Below are 21,745 nucleotides of genomic sequence, written 5' to 3'. Positions count from 1 at the left end.
CAGGGAATGGGCTGAGGAGTATTTTATGCAGGGGATATCAATAGCTATTGAATGTGAATATGATACCACAAAAATGTGCATATACAGGCTTGTTGAAATGTTATTCGTGGCATTTATCTTTTGGGGAAGAACAAGATCGGTGCATGTTTAATACTAATCAGACAGTAGCTGATGCTATTTTTTTGCCTGCCCTTTACCATATTCTATAGGAAAATCTTCTTTGTTAAACTCTCTTTTTCACAGAGCCTTTCGTGTCACTGTTATTAAGTACCCAAGTGTATTTCTGTTTGTTATGCTGTAAGTGCATGCACAGATTTAATTCTTTTCCTTCTTTTTGAGGCCAGATGTTTTGGGAACTGAAAATTAGGAGTGTTTGAAGTCTGATTCCAACTCTCCCTCCCACTGCCTATTTTCTGGCCTCAGATACTCACTTAACCTTTTTCCATTTCTTGGTTCCTTCCTCTTCAGCACAGAAGCATGCACCTTTAAGTACTTCTCAGGAGGGTTTCATAATTCATTAAAAAATTTCAGCACTTTGAAGACATAAAATATATATACAGTAAATGCTAAATATTTTTATAGTGGTGCAAGGAAAAGGTTGGTTTCTGAATTTAAATTCATTACCTTCTCTAAAAGTAATGCTTCTTCTGTACTGCATTTCAGTTTCTTAGTCATTTAGACGTTAATGAGTGCAAAACTGAGTAATGAGTTGTGAACTACTGTAAATCTGAATAGGCATTCATACAATCACATGAAATTCTCTCTCAGTCTTGGCTGGTCCTCTTCACTAAATTGAGTCACCTGTATTTAAAAATATTTTAGCATAATCCCAGATCCAAACCTCTAATTCTGAGGATAGGTCTAAGTGGTGGAAGCAGTTCACTTAAAGAGTCCTTAGAGCAGAGACCTGGACCCAGGCTTTGCCTCTCGCAGGTGAGTGTTCCAAACATCTGCCTATATGCACTCTTCTTTCTGCAAAGAATTAAAAAGAAGAAGAAGGGCTTCACTTCATTTTTAAAAAGAGTTGAGGGCAGCTTTAGCCTGTGAAAGAGGAAGGTGAAAGACGTAGGTTTGAATTCCCTCAGTCAGAGACAGGCATCAAATTCAGAGCTTGCAGTAAGTCCGCTAACCCATGAGCTTTTGTGTAGGAGAAGATGAGGTGGGAACAGAGAAGCAGGGTGGATACATGCAGTTAGCATGTGTAAGAAAGAATTGGGTCCCTGCCCTTTTATTAAAATGGAGCAATTTAAAGCTTGCATACAGGCTTACTGCAGTGCCGTGTTATCTATTCCTGAGTTAGCGCCAAACCAATTGACAGGGGCGTGCCGTGTATTTATACATTGACATACTGCAGCAAGGTCAGGCGGCGAGCACAGCATCGCCATGCCGGTGCAGCAGCTGTGCTGCTCTGAAGCGCGGGCAGCACTGCCTTGGCAGCCCTGCACTCCTTTCTGCTTGAGGCAGCGAGCAAGCAACACGGGGATGATGTGACCCAGATGCCACTCTGCTGCCGAAAGGCAAGCCCTCAGGAGGGGCAGGATTTAAGGCTACGCCTTTGTCTCCTGAATTTCGAGATGGTCAGAGCCAACTGTACAATGTGACAGCATCAGGGCAACCCCATGCCAGCGCTGCTCGGCTCCTGGGAGAAATAAAACCTGCATTAGCAGGCGGTGTCATGCGAACTTAGCTTACCCCTTTCAGGGCCACAGCAAGTGTGTCCGAATAGCATTGCAATGTGCCTTTTGGCTACCAGGTGCTTGGGGTTGTTGCCCCTGGCGTGGAAATGACTCCACTTTTGCATTTTGCTGGAAAGGCTGAGGTGCCACCTCCAGCCATGCGTTCCCACTCAGGAACCAGGCATGCAAATATAGGCATCCCGGTGACAGGCAATGCCGCGGCGTCCAGAACTCTGCTTGCCGTGCGCACACAGAAAGAAAGGCAGTTAGTGCCAAGAAGTGAAATGTCTTCATGAAGGTGCAGTGGAAGTAAGCTGGAGTGGGGTTTGCTACTGGCCTTGCACTGTGAGTGCATTTATCAAATGGGGGAGGACTGTTTTGTAGCAAGCTGCAGAGGACAAGGTAGAGGATGGAAAAGCGAAGGCAATACTTTCATCAGTTAACGCTGTCAAAATGTAAAGCCATGCACACCACCGAGGAGGTGCAAATAACACGGCAAACAAAATTGGGGAGAAGAAAGTAACCAGATACAGGAAAGTTTAAAAATTAATGAAGCTGGCAGGGAAGGGATGTGTGTGGGCACATGCATTTCAACTCGGAAATAAGGGACAATTAACAACATTAGCTGGTCCCCAGCCTGTCTGGCAGTGCTCTCTAGTCAATCCAGAGGATGCCAGCCTGCCCTGACAGTAAGCAGGACCATCACCTGGTCTGTCACCAGCCAGGAAGCCAGGCTGCAGACCACAAAAGGTAAGAGCAAGCCTTATTTCTAAAAAGAGTTGCCCTTCTCTGGGTTATCTGTTTTGAACATCAGTGCTGAATTCCTGCTGCTGATAATAAGCACTGGCAATGAACTCTCTCCTTTTGTTAAATTACTGATATATTAATTGCTAGCTATTCTGGATGCTGCAATTGCATTTTTCATGTGTGTTTAGTGCCTTCTGTTGCTGCCTGCCGAAGATACTGTGGGCAGCTCTTACGTCTGATGCTTTGTTTTAGTTGCCTGGCTACTGTAAAATGTTATCTTAGCTTTTGCTGCGGTGTCACAGATGCTTTCTTGATGACTGTCCAAACAAGAAAATATGTAAAAAATGCTGGTGAACGCTGTGCCTGTCTAGTTCTGCTGCTTTTGCTAGAGCTTACTTTGCTTTGCTACTACGAACTACCTGCAAAATAATGTAGAAGGTAGACTGAAAGCCCTCAGTTACAAAGTGGGGCCCCTGTCAATACCACAGGTACTATTATCTGTATCTTTGTAGGCAAAGGAACTGCTGTTTGAAGGAGGTAGTGGGCGACAGCTTCACTTAATTGCAATGCATTCTTTTCTGGTGATTGTTACTGTGAACATTGATTTTTCCTGTTGACTATCCTGCCAGACTTTTTCCTCCCCTCTCCATGTGAACCAAACCACTGCCAGCAGAGTGAGACTCAAAACTCAGAACTTAATTGGGATGTTGACTCGAAACCTCTTCCCTGCCAAAAACTAAAAGTAACCAATATTTCTTCTGCTCTCTACATGTTCTGTTTATGCCTGCATAACTTTATCTCTTGACTTCGCCAGCGCTTCTGATTAAATTGTTTTCTTGTACTCACAGTATGAAACCTCTTCTAGTCTCTGGATAAGCTATGTTTCCTTCCAGCCAGACCAACAACATTTTGTCAGCAAATAAATAAAAACTTGCTCTTAACAGCTGCTTTACTTCTCTTTTTTAATGTCAATGCATTCCTTTTCTTAATTATTCTTGCCTTTTGGCAGTCATGGTGCACTAATATTTGCAAGATGAGATATAGTTTTCTGTTTATATTAGCAGTCCTCTGTCTGTGAGATATGGACCAACCAGAATGCAGGATATCCTTTCTCTTCGATTCATCAGGTTCATAATGTAAGATACAGTGATAAATGGCTATGTTGTCACTCTATGGATGTACAGTCTGTTGCCGTGGTGTTATCTACGGGTGTCATGTTGTTGAAATTACAAAATAGTTTGTAACGTCCTCTCTCTTTTGGGATTATATGTACATACCTCCATGTATTGTGGCATGTGATGAGCATATGTTGGCCGTGTGCTGCACCCCCAGGAAGGGAGGGGATTTTCCATGGCCGCCTTGCTCGGTGGGGGCTTTGACTTCTGTTCCCGATTTTTGTGTTTGCTCACTATTTCAAAGCGAGAAACAGTGTAAACAGCTCAGTTTGCACAGTTTCACCCCCACCATGTGTTGTGCAGCCCCTTCTGTGTTAATTCTGTAGACCTTGTCTAACTGAGGAACATGCCGTGTTTGCAAAGGCAGGAGGGCATTTGGGGGGGAATGAGAGGTAACCCTGATGGTGCTCTGCAAATTCATAACTTGTGTGACAAAGTTATTTGTGCTGTTCAAGTGTTAGCAAAGCCGGTTATCTGTATTGCACCATGGTAAGAACTCCGTCAATAGTTACGTTTCTCCAGGCATAGTACTTAAGAAGGTCTGTAAATACCTTTTAATATCTGACGTGTAACTGCCTTCTTGGATTATTTCTTTTAGAGAGGCCATTTTGGCTACTGAGCTTTAGAATCTGTTAAAATGTAAGTGCACCAAGAGCCTGTTTCCATTATCTCAAAAAACAAAGATGGGAGGAACTAAGAAAATTTCGCTCATAATAGCAGGAATTAAAAAAAGAAGCAAAGAGTTAGGATTTGGCTGGTCCGTAGAACACTGAAAATTCTTACAGGGAGAAAATTATTAATTTTTTCAGCCAAAAGCGTCGTATCTATGCGTGTTCCAATTTATTGTTGTCATGGTAACTAATGCATGTTACCATAACGAGGCATGAGGCTTTAACAGGTGCAAAGTTATAAGATGGAGTCCTCGTTAAAAACTGAATGCATTCAGGCCACTCAAAGCCAGGCCTATTCTTTTGTGTGTCGTGGAGGTTTTTTAACTTGACATTTTTATAAAAAGATTGGGAACATGTTAGATTTTATAAAAGTACTGAGATTACTTCTTACGTCTGACTACCTCTGCAACCAGATGCCTTTAAAATTAGTCAAACACAGTTCTCCGAGAGTGAGATGAATTAAGCTGGCGTTATGTGCAACAGCTCTAAAAATGACCTAATAATCTGCTTCCGTAGCTCATTTAACATAAAATATCTGACACCTTTCTAGAGCGCTGCCCTTTTTTGGGGTTATGAAGCATCACAGGAACATGAGATATTGATCTTTAAGGCTGTGACCGTTATGGTTAAAAATTGTCATTGTGAAAGGATTGAACCTTTTCCGTTCTGACTCTTGGCTTGTAATGCAAATTCTTTATCTTCAAAATGTAGAGCAAAAAAGCTTTTTTTCTCAGGGTGCTTTAGGCCAGAGGGAGGAAAAACACTGGTTAAAGGTGGTGGGGAAGTTAGAGTACGAGAACACAGGCGGCATAGCAAAAACTGCCTGACTAATTGCACAGCTATCTGATGAGGTGTAAAGTCAGGTGAGGAATAAATTTCTCTCTTGCCTTTCCACTTCGTCTGATGGATAGAAGCTCCATATGTATTCTGTGTCATAATAAATGCATAAGCTTAAAGTTTGATTATTTCTTCTAATTTCAAATGAAATAGTCAAACCAGAAAATCTTTATCATATCGTATGTATTTTTAGAAACTAAACCAAACATCGTGCTTGGTCCTGTACTGCAATTTACAGGCATTTCCACAGTGCTTGAAAGTGCTCTAGATATTTCTGAAGCGGCTGAATCTCCATATATCAACCATGAGTTAGTTCCAAACAAGTTTCTCTGATTTGAAACTTCTAATAATTCATATTTTTCTACCCCAGACTTAACTGTCCTCTCAAGTCTTTTCTAGCTCAAGGAGATGTTCCTACCACTTTGCAATTTAATGGGAGTTAATTGCCATCATCACACACCCATAATTTTCCTAAATCTCAGCATTTTAGTATCTGACTATAGTGACTCAGCTGAAGAGCTCCTTTTTTCCTTTAGAGGTTTTTAGGCCTGGATGTATAAAAGTATTTAGGTGTCTAAATCTTGTTTAAATGCTTTTTTTTCCCTTCAAAAAAAAAAATTGGATGGAGAATATGTAATAGGAATTAGACTTCTAAATATCTTCATGGATTTGTGCTTTGGAGCCTTCCCTGCTATAATTCAGACTAAATAGGTAATGAATACTGGCAATAGCATGGTTTGGAAATGTAAGGAGTTCTGTAAGAAACAAACAAAAGGAAATGAGACCAGAAACTGCTTCTACTGAATATTAAAAAACACTTACAGTATAATTACAAAATAGATTTTTATGACTCTGTATAACACATCTCCTCCTTCATCCATCATAATAATCTATACCTATGATATTTAATTTTTATGCAGCTTTTCTTAATAACTGCTCCCTCTACAAGACACACTGAAATACATGAAAGGTCTTCAGCTGCAACTGCCAGATACAGAAATTCTGTATCTCTGCATTCTACATTCCCTTAACCTCAGCTGTATTGTGTGTTTAGATCATCCCAGAGAGATATATAATAATCTTACCAGTTCTGTTTTGTTTAATCTAAAAAGAATACAGTCTTCACTTGGATGATTTTATATATTAATAGAGTATTAATGAATACAAATGAATGGTCTCTGCACAGTCCCTCTCTAACTGTGTCGTATTCTAGCTTTATTAGTCTGGTTGAAGATTACTTCTCATTTCCTTATGACTGTGGCTTCCTAGCTCCTTTATAAAATAGAGCCAATATGAGAGGTGATCGCTGTTTCTCTTGCTACTGCTCTCTGTTTGCAGACAGAACCGATGCAGTTCTTCATGTTTTTAAATCCTGCTATTAATATCTTTCATGCAGAAGTGAGTCAAATTGTAAAATGACGTATTCATTTTATTCCTTATGTACCCCTCTTAATTTGTCTATACTAACCATTTTCCACATGTGAGGAAAGTCATCCATAAACCAATGCAACAGAAAGGTGTGGAGCACTACCCAGAGTCACTTTTGCTGTAGAAATTGTGCTCCTACCTCACAGAGACCCCTGGGCTTCCAGGGTGGGAAGACCAATGGTCAAAGGATATACTTTTGTAGCTTCTTTGTCCTGAATTTACTCCTCTTCCACTGTGATATCCTTTTGCTAAATAGATGGGATGTACCTCCTGAGATCAGTTTCCTTACACAGAATGTACAGAACTGTATCTTTATTAGAAAAAAAAGTTTATTTCAAGTGTTCTGTCAGCTAGGGCCCTTGAACAGTTTACAACAGACAGCTGAACATGCTGTGAGAATGTGTAATGGGTGCATTTCAACTTCTCTTGTAGTCGAATATAAACTCCACTAATAAGGATTCATATTCTTATCCCTTTTAATATGATTGCATCCATATTTTATAAAGAGAACTGCTTCTTGAAAAAGTCAGATTCTTACTTCAGATTAAATATAATGAAAGGCTTTATAAATTAATGGTCAAAGGTTTCATTTCTGTGGACACAGAATGCCAAAAATTGGAGCAATTGCTGCTGCTGCTGCTTTCTTTCCAAAATCGGAGGTTGAAGTCTTATCTATAGCATATAGACATCTTAACTAGGCAAAACCAAAATTACAGTACTGTATAATTTGTAGATGTGCTAATAGTGTCAACATTAAGTAGGGTTGACTTGTTTTATGATGTTCGCTTGCTTGAAGTTACCATATTGGCAGGGTAATGTTGATGTTTCCAGATTTATCTCTTGCTTTTCATTGCGGAGTTGTGCAAATGTGTGTCATTTCATTATTTTGTGACACATGAAAATGATGTACTTGTTTTGTTTACTCTGTCCTGGTTTAATTAGGATGTGATAGTTTGCCAGACTTTTGAATGTCTTCAATAAGAATTTTTTCATGTTTTTGATACTTAACTTTTTCTCACTTTAAAAATCATAACTTCTAGCCATATTCTATGTGAAATACTGATGCCAGTTTCAACACAAATGTTAATAACATTGCACACACAGAAAATACAGAGAGGTATGTGCAGATAAAGGAAGTAGCATAATCCAAATTGAAATAATCACATAGGAGAGTAAAAACATTTGAGGAAGAACAAGCAAGGGAGGAAGGAAGATTAGGAAAGAGAAATCTGATCCCCAGAAGGCAGAGTGGGAGGGCAAGGGGAAGTCTGAGATGGACCAGACTCTCAGAGGGTAGGAGGGAGTGGGACCAGTGATGGAAGACGGGGAAGAGTCCACCCACGGATCATCTTTGGTTAGAGTGAGCTGATGTTGGTTCAGCAGCACCCCTGGTGGCCTGTGGTTCAAAGGTCTGTGTTTTAGAAATGGGGATGGGGAGCATGGACACGTGAACCAAAAGGGGGCGAGATCACAATTAAAAAATACATAACTTCAAAAGAATAGTTATCTCTATGAGCCTGCAAGGTAGAAGGAGCCCTGAAGGGCCCAGAGGTCAGTGCCAGTCCAATGAAATCATGTCTGAAATGCACACTGGCAGGTGAGACCCAGACCAGCACAGCCGTGGGATTCCTGTACAGGTGTCCGCGGTGGCTCTTTTTGGAAGGGAGAAGAGTGTCCTGTGAGGGGTTCAGCCACAAACCGCAGTCCTGCCCATGTTATTTAAGGGTTTGAGAAAAAGGGGGAGATGACAGCTCTAGGAAGACAATCATTCATATCAAGGAGGAGGATGAATATGGAAGGACAGTGTTGGTAACTCCACAATGAGACATCAAGAGAAGGTGATCAAAGTAAATATTCATAAAGAGATTAAAGAATGCCTTATGTGTTTGAAGAATGTATAATAAGTCTTTAGATCAAAGCAAGGTCTCAATTATTTAGCCATTTAGAAAAGTTAGTTAACAATTATTTATGCTGGGTAATGGAAGACATTAATTGTGTAGAAAAGCTTATAAAACACATAGAGGAGTCTATGAATGGCATTTTTATGCATCTTGTGATTTTTTTCAAGTGCTCTCATCTGCACACATGTATTGTAAACAGTCATTTTTAGGAAATATTTCAGGTGCCTAATGATTTTATTCTAAAAGTAAATTGATTTAATTAAAGCATCATTAAACACTACAGTAGATGACTTTGGATTATAAATTAAATCATGAAAAATGGTGTAGAATTTGTATTCCCTTATTTTAGTTACATGGCTCTATGCGTAGAAAATACGTTATTGTTAATTGGGCACAGCAGTGGAGGGCTACTGTATAACAAATTTTCCTGCAACTTTTTTATATCTTGAATAACTGTGATTTTCAGACAGGAGACTGGGGAGAGCCTTCAATTACCTTGCGACCTCCAAATGAAGCCACAGCATCAACACCTGTACAGTACTGGCAACATCATCCAGAGAAACTCATCTTCCAGTCATGTGATTATAAAGCATTTGTAAGTGTTGATAAATTTAGTGGTTTGATTTGGAGTAGATCATATTAATCTTAAATTTTATAGTGGGATTTTTTTCATTTATAATATTTTGTCAGTCATTTTTAATGAGACAGACCACTTCCTCCGAAATAATGTAATCTTAATAAATAAGAAACAAACATGCACAGTACTTTTTGCTATGAATTTTTGTCATATATTGCAGCCCATGTAATGATGAGAGAAATCACACTATCAATAAGTGGCTAAGTGCTGTGGAAGTGACAGTGGAAGCAGAAACCCCTATCTCTTATCCTTCACTTATAGCAGTCTAGTAGTAGGGGATGTTTATAGAAAAGCAGTAAAACAACATAAGATGGGATCCTTGTGCCTACCTTAATGCTTAATATACAGCAGTTCATGTACACATTGCTTTGCCTGAATTTTAAACACCTAGTTTTGGGCAAAGGAGCTAGGGAAGATGGAAGTCATGATCCCAAAGTGGTGTTTCCAATCCATGAGACAAGATAACACTGAGAGCTCTCCCAGACTGGTGACTACTTGAAGTAGCAGTAGCAGTATTCAGGGCAGGGAGCTCTTATACCTCCCAGCAGCTGTAACTGATTCCCACTTCCTGTCCCTGAAGAAACTGAACGTCTCTACAGAGAAATGTAATTAGTGTTCTTTGCCTATTATAAACACTTGTGAAGGAGAGGAAGGTCTCCTGAAGTACAAAAGTCAGACTGGAAGACATTTTTTTAAATGAAAAACACTTTTCTGAAGTAAGCCCAGAGCACACTGTGCAATCAGTGGCGAGGGGCTGGTCCTTCTGGGTGCCTCCTGAGGTGAGTCGGGTGACTCAGCCCATCTATTTAAACAGTTACATTTTTCCTTCTGACTTTGCTGGAAACCACTGTTCAAGCTGACAAATGTTCTTCCATTCACTTGGGATCCAGACCTCTTTGTCCTCTTCAGAGGCAAGCACCTCATGAAGCAAGGCTGACTATTTTAAAAAGGAAAAGATGCAGTGCCTTTAGCATAATAGCTGAAGGTTAAACCGCTTCTCCAGGATATGGGATCCTCTTCAGCTGGAGGGGTTTGGGTCCGCAGTACATTTTAGGATAACGGTCTGTTCATCAGAAACTAGAGTATTCTTGGGGAAGAGTTGGGGGCAGCTGAGCCTGAGTTATAGCATGCCCAGGAAGGCAGGAATTAGGGACTAAATAAGTGCAGTAATGATGGAGGCTGGCTTCCACTCAGTAGGAAACAGAAGGGGCACAGGCCTGGCTCCCCAGAGCATGTCTATAACTTCCATTAGACCTTCACGGGGTAGAAGTGTCATGAATGCAGCAATTGTCCTTGGATGGTAGCTAGACCCTCCCGCCTTCCTCAGCAAGCCAAGCTTCATCTCGTCTGTTCTCAGTGCAGGTCCCAGTGGTCCTCCTGTATGCAGCATTTCTGATTCAAAGGGAAGCTTCATCACTTCTAGTTTTTAAAATATTTGTCATACTTTTCTTTATAATGAACACGTTTACCTCAGAGTGCCTCTTATGTCACTATTTGATCCAGCAGTAAATTCCAAATCGGATCTTTGCACAAGATTGAAAGGTGTATTGATCACTGATTATGACTACAGCCTTGTGCAGAAATGGAAGTTGGGATGAAAAGGATAGAGATATTATCAAAATATCCAAGTTACTGTTTTTTTAAAGAAATATCTTTCTTTCCTAAAGACTGTGCATCAGTGCAGTGTCTCTGCTCCAGGATCTGTTATGACCACAGTTACAGAGTAAAATACTGGCATAGAAGATATAAGGGATGGCAGCTTTCACTGTATGTCACACCACTAAGCCGATGAACTGTTGGATGTCCTCTATATTCCTCCCACATTCTCTGGGTCTTTGAGAAGGAACATTTCTGAGAGCACAAGAAGTCTGAGGGAAGCAAAATTCCCCCTAGGATTTCACATTTTTCTGACAACTTAATCGGGCAGTACCTTTGTGATGTGTTTGTTTATTCCACTGTCCACCCTGGGAAGCATTTTTGAATGCCTAGAGCTGAGATTTTTCACTGCTGTGCAGAAGGAGCAAGAGTGTCTCTTTCTTCCTCCTGTTCTGCCATGAGCACAAAAGCACTGCTTTTGTCCCTGATGCCTGCCCAGCTGGTAGCTTTCATGGAAATATTAAGTTATTGAGTCATAGTCTAATAACATTTGAAGAACTGAATTGCATTCTTCCCAGAAAAGGCCAATGATACCAGAGGTGTCACACGGCAAAGGACCCAGTGAAAGACACAGTTCAACTCAATATGCTTTTGTTTAATTTTCTAATTTCAGAGCTTGCTCTAAATTGGGTGTTCTTCTGTAAGGGCGATGTCAAGCCATCCTGTCAAATTAATGGCCAAAGCCCTATTCATGTCATCATCAAGCCTCCAGCTGGACTCACAGCTGTTTGGTTTAAGAATTGTTCACATTTGCAGTCCTCCAGGAATGCCCTTCATTCCTTCATTTCCACCTGCACTTATGTAGTTACATTGGTGTTGCTCGCTGTTCCGTTTATAATGCCCTGTGTGGTGATTCTCAGTAGCTACTGTGTGGGCTACCGTCTACACTGAAATATTTATACATTTTCTTGCAGGTCAGAGACTCCTGCAGTACACAGTGTGAACTGAAGGCTTTAAACACAGTCTCTCAATCTCGGTCAAGAAACCAGGGAGTTGAACAAGTACACTTTCTGTTCGGTTCCCACTTGCATTTAGCTATAACTGAAGTTTTTTTTGATCAGTTCTCATTTAAGATGGTACCAGTTCACTGCCTGATTTGGATAGCTTACACTGTTTCCAAGATGCATTGGTGTGTTAAAATGAAAAAAGGTCACCTAATCATGGTGGGCTCCAGCATGCTCTGGGACGAGGCTGCTGTTGACATTGCTTTTTTTTTTATTGCTCACCAATCCCATTCTCACCGGTGGCATGACTTTTCTTCAGTTCCTGTGTTGCTCACATAGGACTGAGGATTTAAGAGAAGTCATGGCATTGCACTGCAGTGAGAATGCAAAGAGACATCTCTGAGCTATAGCAACAAGTGCACATCCACAAATACATATGCCTGTAGTGTATACAGGAAAAATGCTGGACATTTGGTGTGCTTGCACAACCCTGCTGACAGTAACAAGACCCCTCTCTACTAGGAGAGGAGGGCAGTGAAGATGTAGCCAGCTTCCTCTGGGTAGGGGCTGCTCAGTTTGCACTCAGTATGGAGAAGTCCTGCATCCCCAAAGTAACAAATCCAGGGACATGTAGCCTGCTGTCAGCGTGCAGAAGTGCGGGCTTAAGCCGCAGACACTAGCGAGTCACACAGTGGAAAAGAGGCAGGTGGGAAGGAGCAGGCATTAGTAAAACAGTCTTGCATACCCCATGGGTGAGCACGCTCCTCTTGGAGGATGGTGGCTTTCAGCAACCGTGGTCCTGAGCCAGGACCCAGAATCAGCAGCTGCTGCCATCTTTTACTCAGTCCCAGTTCAGATTCAACAAAGGCTTCAAAGTAATATCTCCAGGTCAGACTTCGCTTGAGCAGAAATAATGGTTTGAGCTAGTTTTCAGTTCAGATGTAGTTTCTCTGTTTGCTGTCATTGGGCTCATATTGGGCTGATATTGGGTTTGCTATCTGTGCATAAAGTAGTTACAGATTGGGTACACAGAGGTTAACATCTCTGCTGCCCTTCACATCCACGTGATTGTATACAAAAGCAGTATGACCTTGGCAGATGACTTTTAAGAAAAAAAAAAAACGCTCAATTTTTTTATGGAAAAAAATGACATTTTTAAGATGGAATCAGCAGTATTTCTTCTTGTTTGAATGACTAAAATGATAGGCTAGAATACTTTCAGGTACTTTTTCTAAGGGCTCCATCTAAATTAATACATTCATTGCTGTGCATTCCTGTTTCATGTAGAGTGTTGATTAAAACTCACCATTTTAAATGATCTCTCAGAGAACTGCAGAGTAAAAAAACTCTAAAATCACAAAATATTAGGTTGTTGGCTACCACTCTAATTTTAAGGATTTTTAGTGCTTTTCTGCAGATGTATGTTTGTTCTGGAATTTTAGCTAAATGAAGTTTAATGGATTTTTATTTTAGTATTTAGGTTCTATGCTGGTAAAAGAGTTAAGAGGCACAGAGTCAACACAGGATGCTTGTGCAAAGATGAGGGTAAGTTAGTAAATCTACTCCCTTCTCTAATCATCAAAATAGTAGCTAGTTGTTACTTGTACTGTGTCCTTTTTTTGCATTTATAATGTTCTGTTATCCATTTGTTTTCCACTCCCCTTGCATTTACACTGGTAATAAGAAGTCTGTTCTGTCTTTCATCTTAATTTGCAGTAATAGCAAAATTCTAAGGTAGATTTTTATTTTACATGTTGTGGCTAAGAACAAGTAAATGCATGCATTATGTCTTGTGTTTTCTTTTGAATCTTTGCAACTGTTTCAAAGTACTTTCCATGAACTTTAAATGTGCTCATATCGCTTTGTTTTTATAAGAAGAATTAGTTTATAGCTCATATGGAAATGTAGATACTATTTATAACAAAAAAAGTAAATACATTTTAGTAGTAAATACATTAACATGTTGCTAAAGTCATTGTTTCCTTATTTGGAGCCTAATCCTGTGCTTACTTAATCATATGGATGCTTTTACTCACATGAGTATTCCCATTTATTATGAGTTACATATTTGTTTATTGATTGAAGGATGAAAAGTGAACAAATTCAATTTACTTGCTAGTGGAAAAACAGACAGTTTTTTTTTTTTCAGACAGGTGAGAATATGCTTTTGTATATGCTTCAGCCTCATATTGGTTTGTACAAAATTATTATGAGGCTCAGTCTATATCCAAGAAACATTATACTGATATATACTCAAAACAAGCAACAGGCCTACTGCACAATATATTTCCAATTGTAATTGTAATAACACTCCCGTTCATAGTTATGGACAACATTTCATGACTGATTCATGATTAATTTCATGATTAATTAATGAAGAATATGACTGTATAGTGATCTACTGAAGATGAAACATAAGATAGATGAATGAGTGAAATCCATTCATTATTTTATGGATCATAAGTCTTTTATGCAAGATATCTCTGAGCGCTAGACATAGCATTTGGATCAGTTATAAAGCTAGAAGATGTGTAAAATTCATGCAGACAATCATTTTGAATTGGTTACATATGTACAGTACACAGACTTTTGCACAAGCTGTTTTAGCTGAGGACTGGCAGTAATTCATGAGTACTACATTGCCAGAAAATCTGTGGCTTTTCAGCTGATTGCATGCTAATCATTCCTTACCTGGGCTTAAATTTCTTTAAAAAGCCACATCAACTTGACACATAGGGGATCTACACTCACATACATATGTTCTGGGGGACTGAGGCTGTAAGTCTACTTATATAACTGAACTATACTATACATTTTCCATTCCAGTTTTCAAATTGTCCAGCTTAGCACTTCAATTTTTTAGGAATGTGCCTATGCAGATATCAGGGTAGAATTTGACACCATAGTAACATAAATCATCTTCAGTAAATTATTTGAATGAACTGAGAGGCTTAACATCAAAAAATTGCTCCAAATAATTTATGGCAATTTTATTTTTTTTTAATATGCCATATATATCTGAAAATTAAATGTTTGAAAACAAGTTTAATATAAAAAACAAATTTTCCATAAAAATGATAGTTACACTAATACTCTGTAGTGCTGTACAGGACACAAACAATATAGTGATATGTTTTATATATATATATTGACATTCTATTTTGAAACTGTTATGTTGTGAAAATGTTTATTTTCCAGTTTAAGGGTTTTTTTTTTTATTGCGAAGATATTTGAATAAAACAGTTCTTAATCAAGTGTTCATCTATCCTTTCTATGTCCTTTTAATCATATTCACGCAGATGCATTAGATTGAGCTCAACATAGGGATCAAGGTTATATATGCTTTTTGTTCTCACCCAAATTGCAGATTATAACTCTTGCAGTCATCCAAAATTATGTATATTTGGCAAGAAATGTACCTATTAGAGGGATTATACATTTTTCTTCCAATCACGTATTTGCACTCCAAGGCTGGATTTATATTTTATGGTTTCCTATTTGTTTTAATCTCTTTTCTCTTACAAACTCCCTCTGCAGTCCATAGCACTGTCTCCTTATCTCCATTCCCCACCTGCTGTTAACTGACCTTTGCTACTTGGAGATTAAATCTCACTGTCCTGGCCAGTATAGATTTATTAATTATAGTTGAGAGATGCCTTCAAGAACTGAAGAGCTTTCATCTTTCTCAGCATGGAATGGGAAATATTACAAGTTGTGTTTTCAATCAGATTACTGTCTTCACTTCAAATCACCATATGAACAGGAAGCAAGAATAAAATATTTTTACATCAAAATAAAGAGAAGGAAAAAAGTTTAACTGGAGCTAGGAAGAGACCTGTTTTCTACAGTAGATTGCATCTGACATATACACATCTGAGCTCCCTGACAAGGTGAAGGGGAACAGTTTTATACTTACTGATGTGAGCACAGCAGCAAGGTAGACTCTTTCCTTGCAGTAATGTTAAATCACTAATGTTGCATAGACAAATTGCATAGTCTGAACCAAGATGTTTACTGCAGCGACAGGAAACTTACATTCAAAGCAAAGATTTTTGTTCTCGGATCTGAGTGCCTTTCTGATGTTTTCTTTTTGGAAAAGACATTCTTACATTTCGAGTCAAGTTCTGGAGAATCAGCAATACGATTCTGTTCACAAAGACTGTGTTTAAGTGTCTTGCTGAGTTAAGACCAAAAATGTCAAAGTTGAAATTGTCATAGACTCTGCTTCTCTTATCTCTGGAGGGAAAGATGAAGCAGAGTTGACTCTTTCTCCTGCAGAATGAAAAAGTGAAACAGACAGGGTCTTGGCCTTTCCTTTCTCATTCCTTCTTACATAAAGAAGGAGAAGTTGGATATAGATGACTGTCTCCATGGTTCTGCTCATCAATTTATGTTTTTCAATTCCCATATCTCCCCAAAAAGTGGGAAAGAGAACCAGTACCCTTCATAGGCCTCCCAGTGGAACTACCAGGCAAAAAGGAAGATGCAATGATATTCTACAAAGTCCGCAGCAGAGTTCTCCCTCCATGCTCAAACTGTACATCCTTTGGTTTGTGACTTCCACTGGTACAGTGTAAAGATATTGGTTTACATCTGGCAGGAAGAGGACGAAAAAAGGGATGGAATAATACTTAGTAATGAGGCAAAAGGACATTATTTTTCCAGATCTCATATAAGTTGTTCAGCTCAGATTAATTAAATTGGCTTGTGCAAAACATGATGTCATTCTGAACTTGAATATTAACTCATACAAAAGCTATGAATATTTAAAAACTGAGCAGAGAAAATGGTTGGTAGCTCAACTCAATGCACATCAGGCACAATGAATAATGTTCATCCTTTTCTCATCAGATGCTGAATCCTTATGTGGTTTTTCAGGTGTCAGGAATAACTGAAGAATTGTGTAGTATTTATTTAAAAAAAAACAAAAAACTTTATGAATCAGAATTCAGTGGTGCATCTGACTTACTTGCATTTTGAGTGGCCTGTCTGTGTTTCTCTACTGAAAGTTAAACTCTGTAAGTGAGAAGGAGGTTTCATAAATTATACATTTATTAAATACTGGCTTAAGGATTCCCCTTCTTTCTAGTTATTGTAGAAAAACAGCCTTTTAATCCTCAGTTCAGTGCCCATCCTCCAAACACCATACTCAGTGCTTTCTTCTGCCTGCTCAGCATGGAAAAGCAGTTAATGTCTCACTTCAAGTTGCTTATCAGTAACTTTAAGAAATGCCTGCCTTTCTCCCCTGATGTAGTAAGGATCCTCAGCAGCCAAACACTGGCACTCTCAAGCACTCTGATCATCCAGGCTCCTACTTCTTTTGGTACCGTTGTGTCTTACGTGACCTGCAGTGCCAGCTCAGTATGCTTCCTAGTAGGTAACTAAGGGAAATGTTCCCACAAGACAGGCCTTCCCAACGATGGTTAAGTCAGAGGACCTTAATGCCACAGAAGACATCAGTTCTTACAATCTTAAGCTATTTGCTAGAACCAGAACATTATTCTGATCATGGTGGACCTTGTAGCCATCCTTATCCATCATTTTCAGCCCACAGTATGAAACTGTCCAAAGGGAATAAAGATATTCTTTCTAGTGAGAAATCTGGACACTCAGAAGGATCTTGGTTTAGTCCTCATGCCTCAATGAGTCCTCTTTTGACTATATGCAACTGTATTGCTGTTTTCTGAAGTTGCCAGGAAAGACAAATGCTTTCTTTCAAGGCTTTCTTTGAAGCCATCACATCTGCAGGAAATAGAGAGATATAGGTGTTAAGAACAGAGACTATACACCATGACAAAGCAGAAAGCAATCCAGTTTCCTGCCTAAGACAGCTGTGGGGTGTCACCTAAACCAACACCTCCACCTGTTGCTGGCCTTTTCAAAAAGAGGACTGAAGATTTGCTCCAGGTTCTGGACACTGGGAGGGCTCTTGCCTTTCAGCTATAAAAAAACAAATCTTTCAAATCATCCACAACTTTGTTAATCTGCAGAGAGCTCATAAGTCACAAATATTGTCTTCCAAAGTCAATGGATATATGCCTGGCTGCTTTGATGTGTGTTGTGAGACCTTAGTAAGGTTGGGCCTCCAGCAGGGATCAAAACTCAACACCAGTGCTCAAGCAACATCTTCTGAATAGTGTCTCCATTGCAGATATTTGTAAAGCAGCCAAATGGACCATTATTTTGCAAATACTATGACAGAATCAGGTATAGTATTTGAGAATTATCAGATTCTCTGGTCACTGTTTTCTTAGGCCTTGTAGCTCTATCTCTGTAGTGTGGGCACAGCTTTGGCAGGACCTGCAGTGGAGTGGGTATATGTATATTACTCAGAAGGGAAAAAGAAGTTATGGGAGGTCCTTATGCGCACTTCACATCATGCCAACCTGTGTTCCTCAGAGGCTTACATGTCCTTGAACTTTGTGGCTGAAAGGAATCCAAGGTGCAGGAGGGATGTACTGCCCTATCAGCAGTACATGAGTGTGTGCAGATATTGCAAAAGCAAACAATTCTCTTTCTCAAGTAGATGAGTTGCAGGTGCATCCTCAGTGCAGTGTTCATATTAACAATGTAGCTTGGAGGCATCCACTAATTGTAGAGAAGTAAACAGTCTTGTACCAAAGGGATTACAGATGCTGTTGTATTCTACGAGGTATTAAATTATGTCAGTGATGCATTTTTAGGCATTTTGGATCAAGGGATTTGTAGCAAATATTTGTTACAAGGTAGACTGTATTTTCAAAATTGTCTTCAAAATTTACTGGTCAAAAGTGAACTTTAACTTCTTATTTCATCTCATCCACAATATTGTCAAAGCGATTCACTTCAAAAGGATTTGTATAACAAAGCTACATAAGCCTTAAGAGACATAAGAGACTTATGGGTATGATAGTGGATGGTACCAGTACATATTTTGAAATGTGCATTTGGATGTAATTTGGAATTAATAGTTGCTCCCAGTGTGGGAATATGTTCAGGTTCTCTTAGTGGAGTGGATTCCAATACATAATTGAATAGTAAAATTGCCAGCTACAGTCTTCAGATAGCTATTAAAAACAGTATAGGACAGAATTAGGAGACTGATTTGCAAAAGTGAAAAACAAGACTAAATCTTAGGATTTTTACAAGCTCATAAACCTGTACTCAGAATGTATGTATGAAGTTCCTAGTGACTTGGCATGGCTGAATAATGTCTTTTCACTGTGTATTTGCAAGATCAAGTGTAATTACATAAGCAGTAAAAAAATAAAAATTAACATGGTTTCATTTTGGCCACTGAATGAAAGTTGAGTAATCTAGTTATGAATGTACTTATTGGTGTATAAGTACATGAAAGTGGTCATCATGGCAAAGCAGAAGTACCCATGCACCCTGTTTCCTCCTGGTGTGAAATAAATAGATGAGATGAAAACATTTTGAGAGTGGGCTGGATTACACCATATGCTGCAGTATATCAAATAAATGTATGAGCACCTTACTTGGACACCATTCTGTGCATACTTCCGAATTTCCTCTTAAGCTGCTTTGTGTGTATGCATGCACACAGAGCTATCACACTTTATATACTGCAGGAGTATTCAAAAGTGTTAATCAGGATTATTAGTGTTCTGAGTTCTGCACAGAACAAGTATTGAAGTACAATCCTATCTTGAAAGGATTAAAGGTGCTTTAGGGCTATATGTTTTGTATTTGCGTGTATTTCCTTTTTAAGAGTAAACAGCTAGTTTATATATCTTTATTCATAGAACAAAGTCCCCTGCCTCTTAAGCCATCATTAGGCTTTGGTAGGTACAATGGCTTGGTGGGTCTCAAATGAAATTGTTTGGAGTTTAGTTTATATTCTAATTAAACAACTGACAGTTCTGTACAGCCTTTAGATGAAAATCAAAATACAGCTGGAAATGCTTCACTGGCTTAGGACAATTTTTAGTACTATGGAAATTTATTAAGAGTTTGCTTGTGAGCATGGGGCTCTTTTTCAGTGAATTAAAGAAAATTCATAAACTGAGTTGGACGCAATGACTAGAACCCTGGACTGCTCTCTTTCTCAGGGAAATACCCTTATGACTGAGCTTGCGCGCTCTCTCTCTCTCTCTCGCCCCACTGCTCTTGCATCCCTTTTCTGCATAATGGACCAGTTTCAAAAGGAGAAACTGGGAGCAGCCCTGTCCAGGGCTATACAAGGTTTTGGCACTGTCCTGCATAATAGAAGCAGTGGGTTCAGATGCAAACTCAGAAGAGTCTGAAATCCAGACTTTTACTTTTGGGGCAAGTGATGTAATGACAAGGCAGTTATGCAGAAGATGCCTCCCACCTCCTTTCGCAGAAACGGATCTCCATTCTGAATGCTGAGAGGATGATGGCACCTATGAAACAGCCTTGAGCCAGGTGCTTGTTTAGGTGGTTATTTCTGATGGACTGCTTCTAAGTACCCATGCAGAAAACAAACTTTTGTATAGAAGCTGACTAGAGAGAAAGAAGAAAATCAGACACCCCACTTCCTTCAAAGTGCCTGGTGCTCTCCGCTGACTTTGCAGGAATACTGAATTAAAGTAGAGGCCTGTTCTATATTTCTTCCATATTGGCAGAGTGGCAGAGCAAGTTCAGTGGGGCACTAAGAAGCCTATTAGAGTCAATTTAAAGCCTGTCACTAACCTTCAAGAATCACTGTGCTAGTGTCCATAGCTGCCCTATTCATTTTTCACTCACTCTTCTTCTCATCCTTTTCAGGAGTATTCTTTTTCCTCACAAGAATCTATTATTAAAAGAAGCAGCTTCATCACAGGAGCCATACTTCAAAATATAGGGAGAGGGAGCTATTCCTGATGTTCTTTATTTTGAGGGAAAAGAGGCTCTATGTCTTGTTTGGGGTCTGAGGAAGCTGAACAAATGTCACATTGGATTTAGGATGGCAGCACTTTCCTCTATCTTCCTATCTCTGCAGTCAAGCCTGCTTTATGGTTCCTGAGTTACACATGGCATACTTCCACATAGTCATCTACCTGTCCCATAGGACGTATTTCAGCAGTGGGACCAAACCTCTTTCTCTCTGCCATTCAGACTCTCCGTTGCATTAAAAGTCCTCACTCTTAGCAGGAGCAGCACACCTGAGGAGACAGGACATGCACATCTGTCCCTATGCAGACAACCAACTGATCAGAGACAAGCAATGGCAATGAGCCTAGATATGCTTGCTGTTCATCCAGATGATTCTCCTAAAGAACTATATTAAAATAAAGAGACAAAGTTACAGTCACAGACAATGGATTTCATAGGAACTATGGTGAGTTCCAAGTTAGTGAGCTTTGGCTCAGGTCCATATGTTCCCCAAAGAGACACCAGACGGACAAGAATATTTTGTCATCTCATCATGTTCTCACAGAGTTGATATGGTGGCTAGAACCTGGAAAACACAAGGAAATGAAGTATTGACTCCTGTGTCCCACCTTGCTTTCAGATTCTAATCACAGGCATGGGCAGAGATGACCACTTGGCCTGCACAAAAGTGCAAAATGTCTGACCATGAAAGCTGTGATACTTTATGTCAACGTCCTGGAAGTTAGAGCCAAAGCATTGACAGCACCCAAATGTATGGTATTCATATTATTTCTCTGAAAACTCATGTTACAGATCCTGGCAGTCAACTCCTTCATTAAAAAGAAACGAACAAGCAAAAGTATGAGTTCACCATGACAGTTCAAAACCACTGAAGTCTGGAAACTGCTAGGACTATTGTAATTATATGGTGAACTTCAGGAGAGTTGATCTATCATTGGGAGTGGAGTGGGGAGGGAATAGGGCAGGGGGAACACGGATGGGTGTTCTTCATGATATAACTGTCCTTTACCAAGGATAATATCTCAGTGCCCCACTGTTTGTTCCAAGGGATCTACAAGTGCAGAATTGTTTTCCAAAATCATGTTTCTACACTGGACTCCGGTCTTCCAGAATGCCTTGCACAAATCCTGGTTTTTGTGTGGTTTGCAAGCTAATAAGGCACATTCATTGTTCCTTACCAGCTGAGACAGTTTGACTCAAACTACAAATGTCCATCAGTTTCTGATTCATCTCCT

General features: G+C 39.5%; 1 protein-coding gene across 6 annotated transcripts in view; it reads left to right on the top strand.

Annotated features, from left to right (window-relative positions):
• LOC112974842 (ankyrin repeat and sterile alpha motif domain-containing protein 1B-like) overlaps window positions 1-21,745 on the top strand; it is a 201,465-nt gene that overhangs the window by 163,386 nt on the left and 16,334 nt on the right. For 3 of the 6 annotated variants that reach the window (XM_026084225.1, XM_026084224.1, XM_026084222.1), the window contains 2 exons: window positions 8,902-9,030; window positions 13,146-13,217. In XM_026084225.1, the coding sequence (XP_025940010.1) occupies window positions 8,902-9,030; window positions 13,146-13,217 (201 nt within the window). Of the gene's footprint in view, window positions 1-3,484; window positions 3,560-8,901; window positions 9,031-13,145; window positions 13,218-21,745 lie in introns of all 6 variants that reach the window. The other 3 variants (XM_026084223.1, XM_026084221.1, XM_026084220.1) reach the window with 2 other exon arrangements.

The sequence above is a fragment of the Apteryx rowi genome, unplaced genomic scaffold (genome assembly GCF_003343035.1).
Source record: "Apteryx rowi isolate R43461 unplaced genomic scaffold, aptRow1 scaffold_631, whole genome shotgun sequence".
Lineage (NCBI taxonomy): Eukaryota > Metazoa > Chordata > Aves > Apterygiformes > Apterygidae > Apteryx > Apteryx rowi.
Note: the sequence above shows the minus strand (reverse complement) of the source record. Positions and strands in the feature narration are given on the sequence as shown.